The sequence below is a fragment of the Mchenga conophoros genome, linkage group LG6 (assembly GCF_057382185.1).
Source record: "Mchenga conophoros isolate Kocher_MC1m ecotype Shallow Benthic linkage group LG6, M_conophoros_male_GT1.1, whole genome shotgun sequence".
In the NCBI taxonomy this organism is placed as follows: domain Eukaryota; kingdom Metazoa; phylum Chordata; class Actinopteri; order Cichliformes; family Cichlidae; genus Mchenga; species Mchenga conophoros.
Window position 1 is genome coordinate 1,906,737 of NC_140531.1, and position 17,739 is coordinate 1,924,475.

At 41.0% G+C, this 17,739-nt stretch overlaps 1 protein-coding gene across 2 annotated transcripts in view; it reads right to left on the reverse strand.

The window, feature by feature from the left end:
- Positions 1-8,656, reverse strand: part of p2rx3b (purinergic receptor P2X, ligand-gated ion channel, 3b) — a 38,498-nt gene extending 29,842 nt beyond the window's left edge. For both annotated transcript variants that reach the window (XM_085275797.1, XM_085275796.1), the window contains exons 1-4: positions 8,254-8,656; positions 3,332-3,467; positions 3,182-3,253; positions 113-185 (exon numbers count right to left, since the gene is read on the reverse strand). In XM_085275797.1, coding sequence (XP_085131923.1) covers positions 113-185; positions 3,182-3,253; positions 3,332-3,467; positions 8,254-8,375 — 403 coding nt within the window. In that variant the 5' untranslated portion in view covers positions 8,376-8,656. The remainder of the gene's footprint in view (positions 1-112; positions 186-3,181; positions 3,254-3,331; positions 3,468-8,253) is intronic.
- Between the last annotated feature and the right edge of the window lie 9,083 nt (positions 8,657-17,739).

Genomic DNA, 17,739 nt, shown 5'->3' on the forward strand with positions numbered 1-17,739 from the left:
TACAAGGTCCAAAGTAAAACACTTCAACATATTAATGCACATAAATCTAGTCATCAACAGATCATTTTAACGTGAAATATTGTTACTGCATGATAAAGACAAAGTATCTCACCATAACTTGCCGGCTTATTGATGTGCTTTGTGCAGTTTCTGTCGTCTGTACAAAGAAACTTTCTTTTTTCACTCTGGATAAAATACAGTGACATGTGAAGAGAACATTAAAGCTGCATCACAGCTGTTTTACAGTACAGTGTTTGGTTTTTTACATCCCTCAAATACGTGCATACATTTTATAATTAATTTTTAATTTTCTCATCATGTGCAGCAGTTGTATTGACACCGACGTCTCTCTAAATCCACTCACATAGCATAGCATAGCATAGCATAGCATCTTTATTTATAACGCACTTTACATCCAACTATGTTGACCAAAGTGCTACAAATATAAAACAGAGAGGAAACAGTTTAAATTACATATAAAATATCTTAAAATTAAAAGTAATATAATTAATAAGAAACGTATTAAGAGACATCAACAAGTCCTGCTGTGCTAAAAGCCAAGGTAAATAAATATGTTTTAAGACGTGATTTAAAAACAGATAAGGAAGGTCCTGTCTAACATGTAAAGGCAACTCATTCCACAATTTTGGTGCTGCCACAGCAAACGCCCGATCCCCTCTGAGCTTACGATTAGTCCTGGGCACACTCAGGAGGAGATGGTCTGCCGACCTGAGGGACCGGGAAGGTATGTATGGATGAAGAAGCTCAGAGAGGTACACAGGGGCAGCATTGGACAAACATTTAAAAACAAATAAAAGCATCTTAAAATGGATCCTAAAATGCACGGGCAGCCAATGAAGTGAATATAAAACTGGGGTGATATGCTCGTATCTATGAGTGCCAGTTAAAAGGCGTGCAGCAGCATTCTGGACTAACTGCAGTCGAAAAACAGAAGACCGACTCACCCCAAAATAAAGAGAATTACAGTAATCCAGCCGAACGGTTACAAAAGCGTGGATTACTGTTTCAAATTGCTGTCTCGTAAGAAAGTGCTTAATTTTGGCCAGTTGCCTCAGATGAAAGAAACTAGACCTTACAACCAACCCAATCTGGCTTTCAAGCTTAAGCTCAGGATCCATTTTAAAACCCAGATTAACAATCTCTGGTTTACAGAATGATTTCAGGGATTGCAAATCAACACACGGAACAGCAGTGGAGGCAGGTCTGAACACCATTACTTCAGTTTTAGAACCATTAAAACAAAGAAAGTTTAGCGCCAACCACGACTTGACGTCCTCCAGACATGTTTGTAAACGATTTACAGACGACCCATCTTTCTTTTTAAGAGGAACATAAATCTGGCAGTCATCTGCATAACAGTGAAACGAGAGTCTGTGTTTTCTAAAAATTGAGCCCAATGGAAGTAAATAAAGTGACAACAGGATAGGGCCCAGAATGGAACCCTGTGGTACTCCATGAGACAACGGAGCTCGGGAGGACTCACAGTTTCCTAAGCGAACTGAAAAGGTTCGGTTTGTTAAGTAAGACCTGAACCATTTCAGAGCCAGACCTGTTATACCGACCCACTGCTCCAAACGTGAGATTAAAATTTCATGGTCTACAGTGTCAAATGCAGCAGTTAAATCGAGTAAAATGAGAATGACACTTTCACCAGAATCATATGATAAAAATATATCATTAAAAATTCTTAAAAGTGCTGATTCAGTGCTATGCATTGCTTTAAAACCAGATTGAAAAATCTCCTGAACATTTTGTGCATTCAAGTATGAGATCAATTGGTCATATACAATTTTTTCCAAGACTTTGGATAAAAAGGGCAGCTTAGATATTGGTCTAAAATTCTCAACAGTGTTTGTATCTAGCCCAGGTTTCTTAAGAAGTGGTTGCACAATTGCATCTTTGAAATTCTTTGGAACCACACCTGAAGTAAGGCTGCTATTTAAAATGGTTAAAATGGTTGGACCTATGGTAGAAAAAACTTCTTTCAGAAAAAGGGGAGGGATAGGATCATAAGGTGAGCCTACAGGCTTTAAATGAACTACCACCTCCTGTAGCTGAGCAAGAGTAACCGACTCAAACTGTTGAAAGACAGCTGAGCAAACTGGAAGATCAGAGGGGTCAGATGTGGGCAAAATAATCTGCGCCCTAGCCGAGGCTACCTTGTTTATAAAGAAGTGCAGAAACCTTTCACACATTTCAAGTGAAGGCTCAAAACTAAGAGCAGAGGGAGAGCTTAAAATAGTCTCAATTGACTTAAACAATATGTGTGGTTTCTGATAATTCACCATAATAATATTTGCAAAGTGTTTCCTCTTTGCTTCTTTTATTGTAAGCTGATATAAGGCCCAGCACTCTCTTAAACTTTGTAAAGAGACCTGTAAGTTATCTTTTTTCCATCTCCGCTCAGCCCTACGACATTCACGCCTCGCAGCACGGGTTTCATCGTTCAACCAGGGTTCAAGCTTTGTCTTAGGATGCTTAATTTTTAGAGGAGCAACAATATCCAAGACAGTCTGACAAGTGGTATGAAACCAAAAACTGAGTTCCTCTACGTATTGGAGTGTCTCAGGAATGGAGAACTGATTATAGTAGGTGGAGAACCGTGCTGCCGTGGAAGAATTTAACAAACGAGATGTCTTTGCAGGGACAAGCCCCCTGAATTCATTTCTAGATAAAGAGATGTCAAACAGAACCGGCATATGATCAGAGAAAACAGGATCGGAGACTTTCAGATTAAAAACAGGCAATGAGTAGGCTAAAACCAGATCGAGAGTGTGGCCACACTGTTGCGTGGGTGCAGACACACATCGAACTAAATTAAAAGAATCAGTAAGATTCAAAAAGTCTTTAACCATGGGCTTATCTGGACAGCACACATGAATATTAAAATCCCCAACAATAAGAAAGGAGTCATATTTTATCGTGACTTCAGTTAGAAATGCAGCAAATTCCTTTATATCTTTATATCACATCACAGCAGCTGGTTAAAGTAATGGAGCGCTGTCCTTTTTTGTACAGGGTGAGATACTATTGCTTTTTCCAAAAGGGAAAGCATTGTGTTTACAACTAGCACGTAGCCAACATTGGCTTTGTGTATCTGTAAAGTAAATGAGCCCCAGGACTGAGTGATGATCTGTTAGTCGTGGTGATGATGACTTACGTCAGGACAGTATCCTTGGACTTGGTTCTCTGTAGTAATCAGTTTAGTGATAATGCAGAACACCGAAGCTCCCTGCAGGAGATACAAATGCAGTCTGTCAGTATCTCATCTTCACTCAGTCAGTCCTTACATTCGTCCATACACACACACCTGTGTAGGAGTGACGTAGTCTGCTACATCCATAACCTTGTTATTGTAGATTCCAAAGCCTTTGACCTTGGTCATCACAGAGGATTCAATCGCCGTGTCTCTAATCTGGTAGGCCTTCTCAGTGAGAAACACCCATCTGAAACATTACATAGAGAGTGATGCATGCCAAAATGTAATCATAAGCATCATTATACTTAAAAAAACAACCCTTCTTGCCACTAGCTACAATCAGGGATAGTGCACTGAAAATGCTCGCTGTAAGACACTACAAAGGAATTCAGTTAGATCTGCTAATCTGTGATCATTAGCTCAGAGTTTTCTTTTCAGAATAATTAAGAGTTGAGGTCTTTTGATTGGAAATAAATAATGAAATGAATGACCTATTGAGAAGTCACTATGAGAATTTGCAGAGCAGACAAGTGTGATTACTCTCATATTATTCTCATTATTCTCAGTGTGATTTAGCCTCTAGTGAGGCAGTATAAAGATCAAAAATCCACATTAAGAAACAGAAGTTGTTAAATGTGAAACTTCAGCCAGGAGAACAGGATTCATACTACCAATGGAAACCATGTTTTCTGACAGAGTTCACTAAGTATTCAGGTTTATTGGATTCTTACCTTTGGTGCTTGTTTGCTGTGGTGTGTGCAGCAAAACTGTCAGTTTAATAAAACATCTTGTTTAGGTCTAAAATGAACCCTTTCACAGTTTTGACTGCATGTTAGAACGGATGGTTTATGGGCGTCCGTTCCCACCAAAGCCATTTGGACTTATTGCATGTTCTACTTACAGAACTGCAAGACGTCACCTGAGAGTTTGGAATTTTTCAACTTTAAAAAAAATCTGGCGACCCTCTGAAATGCTTTGTACAGGCCTTTTCATCGCTTAACCTCCTAGGACCTGGCGTCCACATATGTGGACATCACATTTTGGGGTTTTTAGGCTAAAATACTCAATTTTGCTCTACATGGGCCTGACATCCACTTACGAGGACATTATACTGCTACTGTTCTATCAAAATTTAAAACGAATATCCTCATATGTGGCTCTTATTTTTCTTAAAAACAAAAATAAGGTTAAAAAAGAATCTGGTAATTCTTTGTTTTTACATTCATTGGGCCCAAATATGTCCAAATATCAAAGAGAAATTAAAAATACATGTCATAGAAGAGTTGGGGTCTTAGGAGGTTAAAAACCTTTTGTGTTATGTTAAATAAATAAATAAAAACAGAACGTGATACTCATGCTCAGTTTTGGCTTCAGTCAACAGCAGCAGCTAATATCAAATTAGAAATGGAGTCTACTAATCCCTAACATCGAGATATCATGAGCTGATTCTGTAGCAAGATAACTTTTTACGGGGTGCATGCCCATTCCTTCTAACCTCTGGGTTTGGGACAGGCATCAGTGGCTACTGAGCAACCATGTCGTAGACTGAAGTGAAGACATTAAAGATCTGAACATTGTTGGCATCATCTGGGAAGCTGAGCTAACCACAAATGACCGGAGTCGTTGGAAGTCATTAGTTATCCTATGTGCCAATCGGTGTAGGAGAGACTAAGTCTAAGAAGGAATCGCTAGCATAAACAATTCAGTTCAGTTTTCTTCATCTATTAGTGTTTTTTTCTGTAGTTTAACTAATCGGTGTGTCTCATATGGCTTCATGTACAGATAAAGCTGAGTATCATCTGCATAGCAGTAATAATGTAAAATAATGTAAATATGGCCTGTATTTATATAGCGCTTTTCTAGTCCCTAAGGACCCCAAAGCGCTTTACACATCCAGTCATCCACCCATTCACACACACATTCACACACTGGTGATGGCAAGCTACATTGTAGCCACAGCCACCCTAGGGCGCACTGACAGAGGCGAGGCTGCCGGACACTGGCGCCACTGGGCCCTCTGACCACCACCAGTAGGCAACAGGTGAAGTGTCTTGCCCAAGGACACAACGACCGAGACTGTCGAGAACCTTCCGATTACAAGGCGAACTCCCAACTCTTGAGCCACGATGGCCAGACAACTGGTCTCAGCACAGAACCCTGTGGAACTCCATAATTAACCTCGGTATGTGAAGAAGACATTTACATAAACACACTGGAGTCTGTTACACAGACATGATTCAAACCACTGCAGTGGCCTTCATACCCACGGCATGTTCTAATCTGTGCAGTACAATGTTGAGATCAGCGATGGTCTACCAGGACATGCACAGGCATGAGTCCACTGTCAGAGGCCGTACGATTATTCAGTATTTTCACTAGTGCTGTTTCTGTGCTGTGATGAGCTCTGACTGACTTCAACAAAACCATATATCTACAGATGAACAGTTGTTTTACAACTACTCGTTCAACAATTGATAAAAGGAAGGTCAGAGATATATAAGACAGCTGGTCACGTGATATTAAGAGAAGTTAGGGAGTAAAGATATTTTGATCATATTTAAGATAAAGGGATTAGTTAATGGTGGGATGTCTTTGAGCAGTCTTGTAGGAATGGGGTCTAAAAGATATGTTGGAGGAAGTAATCAAATTACTCAAACAATCTAAGAAAACGAGTCTAAATAAATATCAGTAGTAATGAAAGTTTTGGACATAATGTCTGTGAGATGGTCATCAATATTTCTTTCTTTAATGGTTAAAATGTTATCTGTGAAGAAATTGATGGAGTGGTTACTGTTTAAGGATAAAGGAATGCTGGGCTGAACAGCGCTCTGAGTTTTCATCAGCCTGGTTACAGCTCTGACGAGAAACCTGGAGATGTACTCATTTACTTCACTCAGTGATAAATAAGTCCTATCTTCACTGATGGCCTTAAAAAGAAAGAAAAAACGAATTTCTAAATTAGTGAGATGCCATTTGCTCTCTAGAGCTATCTGCTTTAAGGCCCGTGTCTGTAAGTTGTACAAGGAAGTCAAGCACTTCTGATTTGAGGTTCTCTTTTTTTTTCTTGTAGTCCATTTTTGCACATGTAAACTTTATTAAGAAAAGATCAGACATTAAACAGTATTCACTAATGTCCATTTCCTATGCCTTGTGTCAGAATGAGGCCCAGAGTGTGATTAAAGCCAACTGGGTCTAATAATAGATTAAATGCAGTGTTTAGGCTGTTGATTTCAGTACCTATACGAAAATTTAATCACCCACTATAATTATTTTATCTGAAATGAGCATTAAATCAGGTAAAAGAGAATTCAAATAGAAACTCTGATTAAAGGGGATAAACAACAGAAAGCAACAAACAAAACTATTTTTAGAGTTTTTTAATTAGTGTATTCGAGGCTTAGAGTCAAGCTTCCAAATGTAAACTCCTGCTTCCTGTCTGGGTCTTTGGTTATTTCATGAGCTGGAGTAAAAGATAGCTGCCACCAGTCCTCCCCGGCCTGTGCTTGAAGGAGGAAACATGGCTAGCTTCCAGCATGACAGAGACTCCAACAGAAATTGGGCATAAAAAAAGTGGCTTCTCACAGTAACTGGTTGGAAAAGCATTAGTGAGGAAGCTAAGCTCAGAATGTTCACATCAGCACCTCAGTGTTGGAGACTGTGATTAAAAAAAGGCAGGGTAAGTGTGGACACCACATGCTCAGAGGCTAATTACTTCTCAATTGCAAGACATTAGCCAGTGGGACTGGACAATCCTGTTTGTTGACCTCTACAGTCACAGGAAAATATGTACAAGTCTTTTCAGAACCAGAGGATTCTGCCCCCTGCTGGCTACTACAAATAATTCATGTTCAAGGTACTTTCAGACCAAGAAGCTATTTCCATTTTTCATCAGCTATGGACCAAAAGAACAATTCTGACTGTTCTCCACAGTATTGCTATTATTATTTTTACCTTTATGAAAACAGGAAAACGACAAACTCTTCACATTAAAAATCTCTTTTACCTGGCCAAGACGGACAGCAGGACAATCATGCGTTGCATAAACTAATAGAGCATGCATATCCATACAACAGTAAAGCACAGTCAAAGAGCCTGAATTAACTGCATTCAAGTTGTTTACATTTACTTTAAATTCATTGAGTGAGACCAGTTGGTTCCCCAGCTGATTCCAGGAGGAAGGAGCTGCATGCTCTTTTTCCAAATTTACTGTGAATCTCTGAGAAAGAAGAACAATTCTTGGCACCCAAAACAGTAGCTTCCCATACTTTTTTGATGGGTGCTAGTTTGTAAATAAGAATAGCCTGATAAATAAGAACATACCAGAGGTTGAGTCTACGACATAACCACCCAACCCGACAGTAAGAGGTTTAGAGTGTGTAAGGAAGCTCACGATGAACAGAATCCAGCATAAGCAGAGCATGCATGCATACAAATCACATCTTTCTTGCCTCAAATGACGAAAAGGATCAAGTTTCAATTTCAATTTTTTCACCAGTTGCTGACGTTTAAATTAGAGCGAGTAATCAGTTGTAATTCCTAAGTACTCGGACTGAGACACTAACTCTCAGAGCCACAAACTGTAGTAATACATGAAGGTTTGTTAGATTTACAGTACATCTGTATGAAGAAGACCAAACCTAGTACACTGACTAACAATGGCTCGTGAGCTCAGTTTCATGATCATGACCATTCAAAATGCTACGTTCAAATGAGCCAAATCAACTTTCTGGGGTTTCCTTACTTGGATGATTAAGCATGCTTCGTTAGCTTTCTTTTACAGCTGAGTGAATGGGTTACTTTTCCTAGTAACAAAGAGGTTTTATGTAAAACATGAACGATGTATTTAACCAACACAACTGTGGCTTTATAAAGATAATAAAATATAAAGTAATAAAGTGAAGAATTAAACCTTCCTAATGTAACAACTAATCCAGAACACTGAACAGCAAAGCCTTTAAAATACATGTTTGTGTTATGATGTTTTATTCAACCAGATAAATGTCGGTACTGTCCAAGTCCAAGCAAACACTCACCCAATGAAGTAAGTGATGATGAGGAGCTGGACAACACGGTTGATGATTCCAATAGTCCAACTTTTCACAACCACCGACTTAGTGGTTTCATAGGTGAAGAAGTCTGTGATGCAAGACCACATCCTGGCAGTATTTGTGCTTGACAAGCCTTTGTTAGAAAAATAATTCCACTGTGTGAAGAATCGAAATAAAAAAAGCTGGAAGTTGACTCCAGATGATCTGAAAATAGGAAAGATAGCGACAGATTTAGATCCAAGACAGAACGCAGGAGCTGCAGCTCATCACTGTGTGAAGGAGCTCAGTCACTTTTAATTTCAGCTGCTCCTCTTCACTCGTTACTTCAGGCTTCATGTGTCGTGAAAAATGAGTTATTAGTACGAGCAGCACATTTAGCAGCGCCTTTCTATGCCATTACTCCTCTCTTCATGCAAAATACCAATCTCGTTTCCTCTCTCTCTCTCTCTCGCTCTGTCTCTCTCGCTCTCTCGCTCTCTCTCTCTCTCTCTTCCTGTCTGTGCTCAGAGCACGATGGACATTTTCTGTGTGAATCAAATTGTGATGTTGTAAAAGGTTTTAATCCTATTACTGAGAAAATGTGTCCAGTTTCATTACTTAGATAAATGTTATTATTGTTTTTACCTTCATTTCAGCAGGAACAGCAAACATGTGGGAACATATGTCAAACTGAATATGAGTTTTTGATTGTAATGAGACAAATCTAGTTAAATAGTAATAATTATAATAATAATACATTTTATTTGAGGGCACCTTTCAGAAACCCAAGGTCACCTTACAAAAAACACAATTAATAAAAGGAACAATAGTCATAAAATACATAAAATAAGTTAAAATTACAAAACAGAGCGTGACAACAGATAAAATCAGCATTAAAGCAAATAAACCAGTTCAAACAGATGTGCTTTGAGCTGTGTCTTAAATGTGAAGAGGGAGTCAATATTTCTTAGTACAGGAGGAAGAGAGTTCCAGAGCCGAGGAGCAGAGCAACTGAAAGCTCTGCTCCCCACAGTGATGAGATGTGAGGATGGAACAGTAAGATGAATAGCAGATGTGATCTAAGAGGGCGGGAAACAGTGGTGATATGGAGCAGGTCACACAAATATGAAGGAGCAGATTTATGGAGACACTTGTATGTAAGAAGTAAGATTTTAAAGTTTATCCTGGCTTCTACGGACAACCAGTGAAGCTGCTGAAGAACTGGGGTAATATGAACACTTAACGGAGTGCAAGTTATGACCCGAGCTGCAGAATTTTGAAGAAGTTGGAGTTTATGAAGGGACTTTTTAGGGAGACCAAATAGGAGGGAATTGCAGTAATCAATACGGGACGTAATAAGACTATGGACAAGGACGGCAGCAGCATGGGGAGGAAGGAAGGGGCGGAGTCGGTTAATATTACGTAAGTGGAAGTAAGCAGACGGGTTATGTAATTAATGTGAGACTGGAATGAAAGAGTATTATCAAGTATGACACCCAAACTCTTAACCTGAGGGGAGGGAAGGGTGGGAGAATTTTCAATGTTAATGGAAAAACTGTGGGATTTGGATAAGATAGATGGTGAACCAACAAGTAAAACTTCAGTTTTATTACTGTTGAGTTTGAGGAAATTGGAGGAGAACCAGGGTCTAATCTCAATAAGACAGTTTGAGAGGGAGGAAGGTGGGAGGGATGAATTGGGTTTAGAAGAAATGTAGAGCTGGGTGTCATCAGCATAACAGTGAAAATTTATATTATATTTTCGGAATATATAACCAAGAGGGAGCATGTAAGTAATGAATAAAAGAGGTCCCAATACTGAACCCTGGGGCACACCAGCAGACACAGGATAGAGAGTTGAAGAATGGGATTTAAATTGGATAAACTGAGTGCAGTCTGAGAGATATGAGGTAAACCAGGCAAGGGGGGTGTGACTAATACCAATGGAAGCTAACCGGTTCAGGAGAATATTGTGAGAAATGGTATCAAACGCCGCACTAAGATCAAGAAGGATGAGGATGGATAGGAGACCAGAATCAGCTGCCATCAGAAGGTCATTGGTAATCCTTAACAAAGCAGTTTCTGTGCTGTGATTGGGGCAGAAACCAGATTGAAATCGTTCATAGAGGTTATGGTCACTGAGATGTAAATGAAGCTGGGCGGCGACAACTTTTTCAAGAATTTTTGAAATGAAGGGGAGATTTGATATTGGGGGAAGATGATCAAAGTTATTGGGGTCTGCACCAGGCTTTTTGAGAGTTAGGATAACAGAAGCCTTTTTCAGTGCTTCAGGAACAAGTCCAGTGTTCAGGGAGGAATGAATAATATTGGTTATGAGAGGAGCTAACGAGGGAAGACAGGCTTTAACTAACACAGTAGGGAGAGGGTCAAGTTGACAGGTTGATGACTTAGATTTTTTAATGAGATTAGATACATCAGTTATGGGGGGAAGAGTAAAGCTTGAAAATAACTGACAGGAAGACAGTGGGGACCATTTTTAAAAAGATCCTTCAAATGGTTCTTTAAAAAACATTTTAAATCTTTCAAAATAAAATGTATCATAAATTGAATTTGAGTAGGGTAAAAATAAATACGAGCACAGCATAGACATATTAATGGTTTATTGTCATTTTGCAGTTACCAAAAGACAAAAAGGCATTTTAACCCTCAGCACAACATCACTACTAATACATGTCACATATTAGTGTTTTAAACAGTAATAATTAAATATATTTGCTATACTATAAATAAATATATATAAATACTATATCTACAGATAACACAACAATTAATGCATATATTGTTTAATTAATAAAACATCAGAAAGTGATAAAAACACATTAGAAATAGCAATAGCTTCATAACAGACCAATAAATCAACACATTTTCATCAGCAGATGTTTGCATGTTCAGTAAAAACATTTCAACAACAAGTTTATGATTAAAATGATCAATGAACTTCAGCCTTATGCTATGTAATGTACGTTTCATGTTGTACTCATGGTCCTTTGTTAGTCCAGTTTAGGACAATGTCTCTGACGTATGTATCATATCAAATATATGTCATATCAAAACAAGCCCACACCTGCAGTTGTTTCAGTTTTTCACAGGTGTTTCCTGTCAGCTGGTCAACCTCACTCAGGCGGACATCCATATCAGCCAACCAAACGACAAGTTCCTCCCTTTGTGCTTCAAATCCCTCCCACTCTGAGACAAGGAGCTGAAAGAGAGAGAAAAGAGTCAATTATAAAGAAGAGAGAAAAGTGAAACCCTCCTCAGAAGGTCTGACTCGCATACCTGCAGTTGACCTGTGATGGACTCCAGTTTGGCGTTCACGTCATCCCTCGCCGATGCCAACAGCCGAGTCTGCAGGGTGCCCTGGAAGAGCTGAGTTAATGTTCGACTCCTCCTGGTCAGGCTCTCCAGCTGGATGAGCCGAGATCTCCCCTCTCGCCGCTGCCTCTGAACACAGAAACACAAATTGCATCTGAAGCAGGAGGTGCAGATGTTTTTTGCTATTCTTTTCTAAATCCAGGCTTGATCACGTGGAGGTATTTGGAAAACTTTTTTGGCCAGCGGACGACTGTTGCCTTGCAGAAAGTCAAATCAAACATATGCGATACACAATCAATTCACAAGAACACATAAAAAAATAAGTCCAGTTCTTGCCTGATTTCAAATGAATTCTGCATCAAAACAGGGTGACAGAAGTAAAACGAGTGCACAAAGCCTCACTTTGTACAAGCCTGCTATTACAGTTCTCCTCTATGCAGACGACTTTCCTGTTTTCAAGGCACAACTTGGAGCTGCTGTACGAATCTTATGGATACACACTAAATGAAACAATAGTGTGCATGACTCCAGATTCTGATCCCTCATCCTAATATGGTCCCAACATAGCAACAGCAATAAAGCAAATGTTGAGGCTTCAAAATACAAAGTCCATAAACCAATGGCTGACATGGGTTTTATCATAAGGGTGATAAATATACAGATTTCAGTCTGTCTTAGAGATTTGATGTTCATTTACCTGCAGATGCACTATACGTGCCTGCTCTATGGTTTTTCACAACATTTTGCACATCACTATTAAATACAGGAAGTAGGTGAACTAAAACAAGTCATCTCTCTTTGTGAGAGGACCATATTAATGAAACAAACCTCAATGACATCATAGGGATCCCTAAAGATGCTCCTGCTGCTTCTCTTCCTCCTCATCCTAAGCTTCCTTCTCCTTGTCCTCAGCTTCCATACAATTGTAATTCAACCTAATTGTGTTTCTCCCCCTCCTCTTCCTCATTTTGTTGGAGCTGTGAACACAATTAATGTGACTCTGGATTAATTTGTGCAAACAAGAAAAATCTACAGCTTTTTGGTCAGAGGTGCTCTTGTGATTTAAGCCGGGTAGAGTAGATTTATGTGTTGATGCTACCTGCTTCAGCTCTGGCTGCTGAGTGATATTTACACCCTGGCTGGATTACAAACTTTAACCATGTGCTGAACTTTGGCCCAGCGTTGATACCTCTTGTTAGTATAACGACCTCTTCTTAGCTTGTATGTATGATGTATGATGGTGGATAAATGAAATATACAAAGAAAATTTAACTATATTACAAAAGAACATTAGCTTGGAAACATCAAATGACCAGAGCATAACTTGCCAACTAGTCCAAAAATAAGTTATGCAGGTACAGTCAAAGACACACCTTCTCATGTCACATTTCTATTCATTTCTATATTAGACAATAAAGAGTTATCTAATCTAATTATTCATTCAAAACACTTATGCATAGCTGTATTTTATACAGCTCATACAGAATTCAAAGTGCAGGTTCATGTGAGTATTTAATGTACGGCTCAGATCTACAGAATTTCAGAGTTTCTAGAGCAGACACAGAGCTCACGCCACAACAGGCTTCAGGCGCCATTTTAGTGACTTTAACAATATATTAAATTTTAATTTCGGTCTAGCTGACATTAGGTTATGTACGTGAAGTTTACAATAACTAGTATTATCATTATGCTATCCATCCATCCATCCATCTTCATCCGCTTTATCCGAGGCCGGGTCACCGGGGCAGCAGCCTAAGCAAAGAGGCCCAGACCTCCCTCTCCCCAGCCACCACCTCCAGCTTATCCGGGGGAACACCAAGGCGTTCCCAGGCCAGCCGAGAGATATAATCTCTCCAGCGTGTCCTGGGTCTGCCCCGGGGCCTCCCCCGGGTGGGACATGCCTGCAACAGCTCACCCAGGAGGCGCCCAGGGGGCATCCTTGTCAGATGCCCGAACCACCTCAGCTGGCTCCTTTCGATGTGGAGCAGCAGCTGCTCTACTCTGAGCCCCTCCCGGATGGCCGAACTTCTCACCCTATCTCTAAGGGAGAGGCCAGCCACCCTTCGGAGGAAGCTCATTTCTGCCGCTTGTATCCGCGATCTCGTTCTTTCGGTCACTACCCACAGCTTGTGGCCATAGGTGAGGGTAGGGACGTAGATCGACCGGTAAATTGAGAGCTTCGCTTTTACACTCAGCTCCCTCTTCACCACGACGGACCGGTGCAGCGTCTGCATTACTGCAGCTGCAGCCCCAATCCGTCTGTTGATCTCCGGCTCCCTTCTCCCATCACTCGCGAACAAGACCCCGAGATACTTGAACTCCTCCACTTGGGGCAGGAACTCATCCCCGACCCGGAGTGGGCACTCCACCCTTTTCCGGCTGAGAACCATGGCCTCAGATTTGGAGGTGCTGATCCTCATTCCCGCTGCTTCACACTCGGCTGCGAACCGTTCCAGTGCGAGCTGGAGTCCCTCACCCGATGAAGCCAACAGAACCACATCATCCGCAAAAATCAGAGATGAGATTCTGAGGCCACCAAAGTGAAAGCCCTCCGCCACTTGGCTGCGCCTAGAAATCCTGTCCATAAAAATTATGAACAGCGCTCCGCCAGCACTATACACAGTGCAGGTAGAGCACCGCTTTCCTCTCCTGAGACGCCTGACGGTTTGCCAGAATCTCTTCGAGCCAGTCCGAAAGTCTTTTTCCATGGCCTCTCCGAACTCCTCCCACACCCGAGTTTTTGCTTCAGCCACTGCCCGAGCCACATTCCGCTTGGCCTGTCAATACCTGTCGGCTGCCCCCGGAGTCCCACGGGCTAACCAAGCGCGATAGGACTCCTACTTCAGCCTGGTGGCTCCCTTCACCTCTGGTGTCCACCATTTGGTTCGGGGATTACCACCACGGCAGGCACCAACCACCTTGCGGCCGCAGCTCAATGCAGCAGCTTCGGCAATGGAGACGCTGAACATGGTCCATTTGGACTCAATGTCCCCAGTCTCCCTCGGAATGCTGTTGAAGCTCTGCCGGAGGTGTGCGTTGAAGATCTCGCAGACTGGGGCCTCTGCTCGACGTTCCCAGCACACCCTCACTACGCGTTTAGGTGCACCAGGTCTGTCCAGCGTCCTCCCCCGCCACCTGATCCAACTCACCACCAGGTGGTGATCAGTTGACAGCTCAGCCCCTCTCTTTACCCAAGTGTCCAGAACATATGGTCGCTCTTTGTCTGGTCCCTCACCCAGGACCAATTTGCCATGGGAGACCCTACCAGGGGGCAAAAGCCCCCAGACAACATAGCCCCTGGGATCCCTGGGACACACAAACCCCTCCACCACGATAAGGTAGCGATTCAAGGATATTATGCTATATTTTCAAAAATATATAATAATCTCAAAAGTAATGCCTTGGAGTAGAAAATAGTAATACCTTATTAAAATTTAAAACTAAAGTACAGTATTTGAATGTGTGTATTGTGTCTACTGTTTGTTAACTCACCATATTCATAATGGGTTTGCGGGGTTAGGGGTGTGTGTGTGTGTGTGCCCCCCCCCCCCCCCCCCCACCCCTACCTAAATATTTATGCCATTTACACCATCAAACTTAGATTGCTAAGGATGAAGAACCTTTTGTTCTTTAAAGAACCATTTGTAATAGCTGAAGAACCATCCACAAAATAAAAAGGTTCTTTGACGTATGATGGTTCTTTAAAGAACCATGAAGACATCTGAAGAACCATTTAAGAACCATAATTTTTCTGAGTGATAGGGTAACAAAGAGAGACAGGCAACCGTTCGCAGTCACATCACGCCCATGGACAATTTAGAATCACTAATTAACCTAACACCATGGACTCCATGTCTTTGGACTGTGGAAAGAAGCCAGAGTACCCAGAGAGAAGAGACAATATAAACTAGCTGAGGTACCCCTGAGCAAGGTAACGTCCCTACACACCGCTCCCTGGGCACCCAAAGGCTGCCCACTGCTTCACTGAGTGAATGGGTTAAATGCAGAGAGGAATTTCCCCACGGGGATCAATAAAGTGTACATTATCATCATTAAATAAAACCAGAAGTAGCTAACATTGAGACCAAGACGTACAAACAGGGAAACCAGATGAGTAAAGCCTGTTATTACTAACACACCTATTTACTGGAAACCAGTGCAAGTAAACCAGTTTAAAACTGTTAGAAAGGGGCCTATTTTCCTTTCAAACAGTTGCAGTCAGTCAGTAAGTAAAATTTTTTTATATAGCGCTTTTCGCAGATAAAAATCACAAAGTGCTTTACAACAAAGAAAATGAAAAGAATGGAAATACAACAAAATACAACAGCTGATTTATTTCTGTTTGCATCATTGACTGTAAAGCTTTAACATGCTGATGGCTGTTTATTACACACTCTCATAGCTGGCACCGTACCCTAACCACGAAAACATCGAATGCAAACTGAATCATTTCAACTTCATAATATGACTTCACTTACAGAGCCAGTGCAGGACAGCACTGACTAATTCCCTAATAAATATTTAACAATGCAAGGTTTGTGATGTCCATTATGTCAAAGGCTCACCAAAGCGAAGAGAGCAGAAGTCATTTTGTATGAGAGGCTACTTTCAAGCTTGTGGATCAGTCTCCACATCCAGATACACACCACAAACCACATCCAGGAGATAGTATTTCCCACTAATTTAATAGCTGCTTATGTAATGCCATTGAAACTCACTGAATGCCTCCATTACAAAGCAGTCACTTACTAGGAGTCGATAATGGTCTGACACTGGACACGAAGCAAAAAGCTGCAGAAGCACTGAAGGCTGAATTAGTGTAGAGCGTCGTGGGGCTGAGCGACTGGTTATAAAAAGATCAAAAAGATCACGATGTGGATGGAGAGGTGGTTTACACAAATGTCAAAGAAAAACTGTAGAAAGCTGCTTCGTTTCCAGTCAGGCGGACGACCTTTGAATTTCTGATGCAAGTGCACAGTCACACCCACATGTCCATGTATTCCTGACTTCATGGATATTAGACTAATTTCCTGGAGTCTATAACTGGAACCCGTCACAATTACTAGCAGAACTTCAACCCTCATCCATTATGCAGATTAAACCTGAGAATACTGTACTGTTATTTAGTCACGAGCATAAAATATTGTCTTTGATAACTTTATACTGACAGAATCTCTTTGTGTTTCTCATGGTTATCTGATCATATAGTGATTGCTCATCCCTTATGTCCAAACTGTCTAAAAGGGTCAAAGGATTTCACACGAGGTGGCTGTAGCTCGGGATAGGGGAGGTCCTGTGTTAGTGTTTGAACATTAGATTCAACGCAGCTCTGCGTGGGAAGAGTGCTCTGAGTACTGATATGAGAATCAGTCCATTTACATCTTTGAGAGGATTGTTGGTGTAAACAGGAAAAAACAAATGTGCATTTCCTACACTTAAAATAACCGTGTTAAGGTTTACTATTATCTCTTTATGTTTGACAGCCATAAAAATGAGGCAGTCTACCCAATTACTCTAAATGTGTAAATTTGGAGAAGGCTTATGATCATGCTCTTTGGTTTGTCCCACCTACAGTGGACTTCATGGCACCATAATTGTGTCCATTGGGATCTGACTTGGGTTAGGCAGAGTGAAGGATTATGGGTGTGCAACCAAAGCAGAGAGCCTTGCATGCAGCCCTCTAAAGAGCCAACAGTGCACATACTGATTGATCATTTAGTTTGAGCATATGCATACATATATAAAAAATCAAGAAGATGTGCTAAGCAACGGTGTAGTATTACACAAAGAGAAAAGGGAGCAACATCGCTAAAAGCACGGACAGCACAGACAGAGCCTGGTTCCACTTTAAGCTGTGAAGCTCATTATTACATCATGGCACAAAAAACTCAACATTCATTTCCACAGAATGTGTCTCTCACATGTTTTTCCTGCATTTTACTGTATAAGCCACAAAGGAGAGACAGCACTTCTCTCTTCTGCACCTTAGATGAGATTATGTGTAAGTGATGTGTCAGGCTGGATGGATTACAGGCGCAGAGCAGTAAATACCACAGAACAGATTTGTATTGATTTTCTGATTTATGCTCAGAGACAGTGAGAGGTTGCTGCTTTCATTAGCTTAATGCTCAACACCAGAACTATCATTTTCATTGAAAAC